The sequence below is a fragment of the Diadema setosum genome, chromosome 4 (genome assembly GCF_964275005.1).
Source record: "Diadema setosum chromosome 4, eeDiaSeto1, whole genome shotgun sequence".
NCBI lineage: Eukaryota > Metazoa > Echinodermata > Echinoidea > Diadematoida > Diadematidae > Diadema > Diadema setosum.
In genome coordinates, this window is record NC_092688.1 from 18,281,688 (window position 1) to 18,287,687 (window position 6,000).

General features: G+C 40.4%; 1 protein-coding gene across 1 annotated transcript in view; it reads right to left on the minus strand.

The window, feature by feature from the left end:
* LOC140226965 (ribosomal protein S6 kinase-related protein-like) overlaps positions 1-1,122 on the minus strand; it is a 123,893-nt gene extending 122,771 nt beyond the window's left edge. The window contains exon 1 of the mRNA XM_072307402.1: positions 967-1,122. Within this exon, the coding sequence (XP_072163503.1) occupies positions 967-1,029 (63 nt within the window). The 5' untranslated portion in view covers positions 1,030-1,122. The remainder of the gene's footprint in view (positions 1-966) is intronic.
* Positions 1,123-6,000: the final 4,878 nt, after the last annotated feature.

Sequence of the window (6,000 nt, forward strand, 5' to 3'; positions counted from 1 at the left end):
AGAGATTATTTGATTCCCTATTCACACTACTGTATAAGCTGTTATTTTTGGGAGGGTTTAACTTATGCAAATTTCGCAAATCACAGTTGGATCGCGAATTTAACAATACATGCGAAAATGTCTTTATGCGGCAGGGTAATACTTTAATAGTGCATTTAAAGTTAGCGTCGGCGTCAGTTCACGAAAACAACATCTTGAGAAAATGTCTATGACCTCGTCATTCGCGAAAATATCTGTACGCAAAAATATAACAGCATAGTACTTTGATGCAGAAATTGTGTGTAGACATTACTCCCTGCCCATGAGAGTACAGTTTTATTTTGTTTTGTTTTGTTTTGTTTTGTTTGTGTGGGTTTTTTTTTTTTTTTTTTAGATCATCATCTGATCTGTTTGTTAAACCAGGGTTGGGATCTGCACACAGGATCAAGAAAATGTTAGTGGGTCTTGTTGTTGTACCACACTACCGGGGCTCAATTGTCAATCCAATTTACCAAAAAAGAAATAAACAAAAAAACGAAACATCTGAATGGTGAAAAAAAAGCCTTGAACATTGCAAGTAAATGTCCTAGTAGTAGTGTAACCTCGTAAAGAGTCATACTGAGTGGAACGCCAACATAACACTAGTGAAGAAATTATAAAGGAAACAAATTCTGCAAACACTACATCACGAATTAAATTCATCAAAGTGTCTTATTGTTGTTTTTATTGTTAATGTTAGTATCTTGCGTTGAATAACCTTAATATTTATTGATACTACCACTTGCGTGTAGTAGATCATTGATATGCACTAGCACTGCAGTATGGTACATGTGATATGTACAGTAGCAGCAAGCCAGAGGTAGCTGAACGGGAGGGTTCTGTGTCCTAGCGCCGACCCCAACCCACCATGTATCCGGTAGACTCCCGTTAGCAATCACCTGGTGTTGCATGACCAGAAACGCCCTATTATTTTCGTTCTTCACTTACCGAACGTTGAGACTGAGAAGCAGACGATTGCCTACGTTGATTCCTAGAATGTTTAACTCCCATTTTGGGTGAACAGTCGAATACAGTCCCGCATGATCCTGAAAGTGTACCGTTCTTGTCCACGTTTAACAGTCAGCTGTAAACTAGCTAGACAGGCTTGCTTCACTACAGCCAGGCGCAGGCGCGTGTGAGCGAACGAAGCCAGCTAGCCAGGCAGGCCAGGGTGTACTGTATGTTTACTTTATCTTCATTGAACGTATGAAGCGGCTTGGCGCACTACTCTGCATTCGTTTCAAGTCCCAAGGAATTGCTACGAGACAGCCACATCGCCGTGCAGGCCAATGAATGATTTTGATTGGCTAAATCTGACGAAAGCGCGGGTACTCAACATTATTAGCGGATATCGGCCTCGCCACCAATTCAAAGCCACAATGCAAGACCGCTTTCTGAACTGGTGGCATGGAACTCCGACACTCGATACAATTGTTTACTTTTCCTACCAAAAAGGAAGTCTATCTTGTCGTTGCTGGAAAGTGATCATTATGGCTTCATGAAGTCACACGAAACTTGTTTATGTAAGTCAGTGCGTCAAAACAGAATGGATTTTTTTTTTTTAAAGTCTATTTTACATTCGATCAAAATAAACAAGTACGTTAATACGTTGTTGACTTGTTGTTGTTGTTGTTGTTTTTTTTTTTTGAAAGAGATACTTTTGTAGTTCATGCGCAATTATTGTAGACCTACATGACATTGTTGTTGCTACAAGTTGTACTCTAAAGGGATGTTGCAAGAAAGTCGAGTTGCACTACTAGCAAATATCTATTGCAAAATTTGCAATTTGTAGATCAATTGCAACTTGCAACTGTTTTTTTTTTCAATTAAAGAATATCTTTAATTTCTGAATATTTCATCATACAATATTATTAATGAAGAATAATTAATGACAAAATTATTTCCTTTAATGAACATGATTGGCACAATCCCCCCAAAAAACAAACAAAAAACACATTGATCCCCTTTACCAACAATAACATCGCCAAACAAATCTTCCAACTTTTCTTGAGGTCCACATCTCACGACCTTCACAGAGTTCTTTGCAGTTTTATGTAGTGTTTGGACGTTAGAAGTGGTACATCACAAATCATACATCGGCGAGCTGGCGATTTGTAGCTAGCCATTTCCAATCTCAAGAATAATATTCCAAGTCATCATCGAATCTGGGCACAACAAAGTCCAAAACACAACGTGAAAGTAGGTCTTGATGACTGCAACCATAACTTTCAGCCAGTCAAAAAAGTTGCACGAATCAGCTGTGCAACAATGCATGGTACGGATCACTGAAGTACTGAGTTTCGCATTGCATTGTGATCAAAGAGTTGGCTCTTTGATTGTGATAATGTTTGCAAATTTGAATCGATTGCAGGATTTGCGATTACTTTTTGGGAGGTTGCAATTGATTGCAACTTTCTTGCAGCATCCCTTAGGGCCTATATCCCTTCCACACATTAAATGTTTGGTTTGTTGATTAGTTTGCTCAGTTGTATGCATTTATCATCTTCGCCGAGGAGATTATGTTTTTGCAGGCGTTGGTTTGTCTGTCTGTTTGCAAAATAACTCAAAAAGTTACACGGATTTGGATGAAACTTACAGGGAAAGTTGTTAATGACACAAGGAACAGATAATTAATGTTGGTAGTGATTTTTTTTTTTTAATTTTCGAAGGATTTTTTTTTTTTAAATCTCTTGCCAACCTAGAGTCAATAAACTTGAGAGTTCAAGCTGGACTTATTTGAGGCTCACATTATTAATTTTTGTTTTCTCTTTTTTTTGGGGGGGGGATTGGGAGAAATTTCATTATGCGTGTATAGGGTCCTATAGCTGATGGGTGGAATATGAGCTGCTTGACAGAGGTCTGCACTTTCCGACTGCTTTTTCTAGTTTCGTAATTAGTATACTGATTACCATGCAGTAAATGCGCCCTTGCATGACTCCCATAAGCCCAAAGACCATACTGAAACTAGAAATGTCGCTTTGGCGACTGGTATGCCTCCGCCATAATGCATGATTTTCCCAATAGGTCTAGATAGTACATGTGGACAATGTGCGATTACATTTTCACAAAATTGGCAAAATATTGAAATGACAAGTTTGTCACAAATGTGTTGAATGTTCACCTTCCTTGACCTAGGTTTAATTGGATGAATAGGAGAGCATGTATCTAGGGATTTAAGGACTTTAACTCGACTTTGACCCATTCATACATTTAGGCATTGAGTAATTTTCAAGGTACAGGTGTGGAGAAAAAGTGCAATTTCTGAATTGAATAAATTGTTACCATTTTCAACTGGCCCTTGACCCTAAAATTCATAAGATAATCACTTTCAAGTAGAACATGCATAATATGTACTAAGTTTCAAGATAACTTGAGCCACTTCCGAGATATGGAGGAAAAAGTTAGTTCAGCACTTTCACTTGATCTTTGACCTTTTGACCTTTGAGGCAAAAAAAGAAGAAAAAAAAACTTTCCAGAGAATTTCTATTAGGTTACACATGTATGCATACACCAAGTGTAAAAAAAAATAACCCTGCTGGCATTGCATGATAGGAGGGAAATAGTAAAATTTTGAAGTGTTGCACTTGACCTTTGACCCCTGACCTTTGACCCCATGAACCCTACATTCTCTAGATAATCACTTCCAGTCAGTATATGTATATACTATGTTCCATGAAGATACCTTGAACAATTTTCCAAGGTATGGAGAAAAAAAAAAGAAGTTTTAATATTTTTACTTGACCTTTTGACCTTTGACCTTTGACCTCATGACCCAAACTTTCACCAGAGAATCTTAATTGGGTAATACATGTATACACTAAGTTTCAAGAAAATATCTTCAGGCATTCAATAGATATGGTGGAAATAGTGAAATTTTATGTATTTGACCTTGACTTTTTGACCTTTGACCTTGAGCATGTGCACCCAAAAGTTGATAGGCACAACTTCACCCCCTAATACACATACATGCCAAGTTTCATTAGGATACCTCAACAGGTTTTGATAGTTACCTTGTCCACAAAATTCATTACGGACGGACGGAAGGACGGACGGACGGACGGACGGACGGAAGGACGGACGGACGGACGGACGGACAACCCGAAAACATAATGCCTCCGGCACCACTTCGTGGCGGAGGCATAAAAAACTATAGCTATACACGGTCCGCGTTGCCGGTAACAACCCAAGCCTGAAAACTCTGAACATCATCTATAACTAGAATCTTGTCTCCATTCAGTGTACGTGCTTTATAGTAGAGTAGAGAGCTATAGGGTCCATAATAATATGGCCTCCATGGTTTCCCTCAGAGATACGAGTAGGGCCTACATATCCGTATCCCTTACACTCCTTGAACTGCATGGGTACCATGACGCACGCTTATAATACTGGACACTATAACCTGAAACCCCGAAGAGTTGTCATAGTAGGGCCCTATCTTTCGCACAAAACTCTCTAGGCCTATATCTCAGATGTAATTTTACTCTTTTTCTTATTCAGTCGTAATCAAGAAATATTGATATGTTTGGTATGTTGGGCGTGGTTTCTGTTGAGTCAACGTAGATGAGGAGCTATCAGATACGAATTTTTAAACTGTTATCGACAAAATAATGACGGACACTGTATGGCAAATAGCCTACCACACCAAATTTGCAGACTCCCGCGCTTCGTCCTGCCCGAACCCTGCAACTGCTGCGCGTTATAAACATTGAGGAATGTGTATATTTGTAGATAATAGTCATTAATAGTGACGACATTTTCCAAATAGACCTACCATATCGTGTCAAACATGCTAACATTCTGATCATAGTTCAAAATACATTATGATCACCAACGGCGTAAATCCGTACTGAGGAGTGGGGGGGATGGTCACCATCACCACGATTACAAGCCCATAACCGGACCGGCGCAGCCTTTGGGGGGGGGGGGGGGGGAGGCAGAAGCTTGGTGCCCCCCCCCCCCCCACACACACACACACGCACACACTTTACAGGGATCGGATGTCCCACTCTTTTGCATGAAATATAAAGTGGGAGGAAAGTGGCAGCAAAAATATGAAGACTTGTTGTTCTTGTTGCTTTTTTTTTTTGCTTGTCAGATGACTTTCGGCGGAAAATCAGACCTTAAAAGTATGAAAACAGGGGGGGGGGGTATCCCTCTCCCACACGTGGAAGATTTTGCATTTTCAGACCTGAAATTCAGCGATCTGGTGCACACTTTTGGTGAAAATTTTGTTTTCTTTTCTTTAAAAAAACAATAAGAAAATGAAATATTCACAATATATTATTGAATGACTAAATCGTGGGATTTCAGCTCTTGCTCCGCCTGTGCGACATCACTGTGAAGGCCTACTAAATAATGGGGCCTATCACCGGCGTAGACAGGATTTGTATAGGAGGAGCGGTTATGTGAGGGAGCGAAGCAAGCGAGGGGGGGGGGGGGGAGGAGGGTATGGTAGGGGGATTTCCCCCTCCCACGGTGAAATCTTTTTGCATTGAAAATTTTGACATTTTTACAGTCCCCAAACTGCCGTTTGTAACTATATTCTTCGCTTTGGAAATTAAGGGGGCGGGGGCGCACCGGGCGAAAACTGCTGGCAATTACTGGCAGCAACATCAGGAGAATGGCATAGCGATTAAATGCGAGCGAGCGAAGCGATCGAGCTTGAAAATTTTGATATTTTACAGTCCCAAAACTGCCGTTTGTAGCTATATTTTTCGCTTTGGAAATTAAGGGGGGCGCACCGGGCGAAAACTGCTGACAATTACTGGCAGCAACATCAGGAGAATGGAATAATGATTAAATGCGAGCGAGCGAAGCGAGCGAGCTTGAAAATGTTGACATTTTACAGTCCCAAAACTGCCGATTGAAGCTATATTTTTCGCTTTGGAAACTAAGGGGGGCGCACCGGGCGAAAACTGCTGGCAATTACTGGCAGCAACATCAGGAGAATGGAATAATGATTAAATGCGAGCGAGCGAAGAG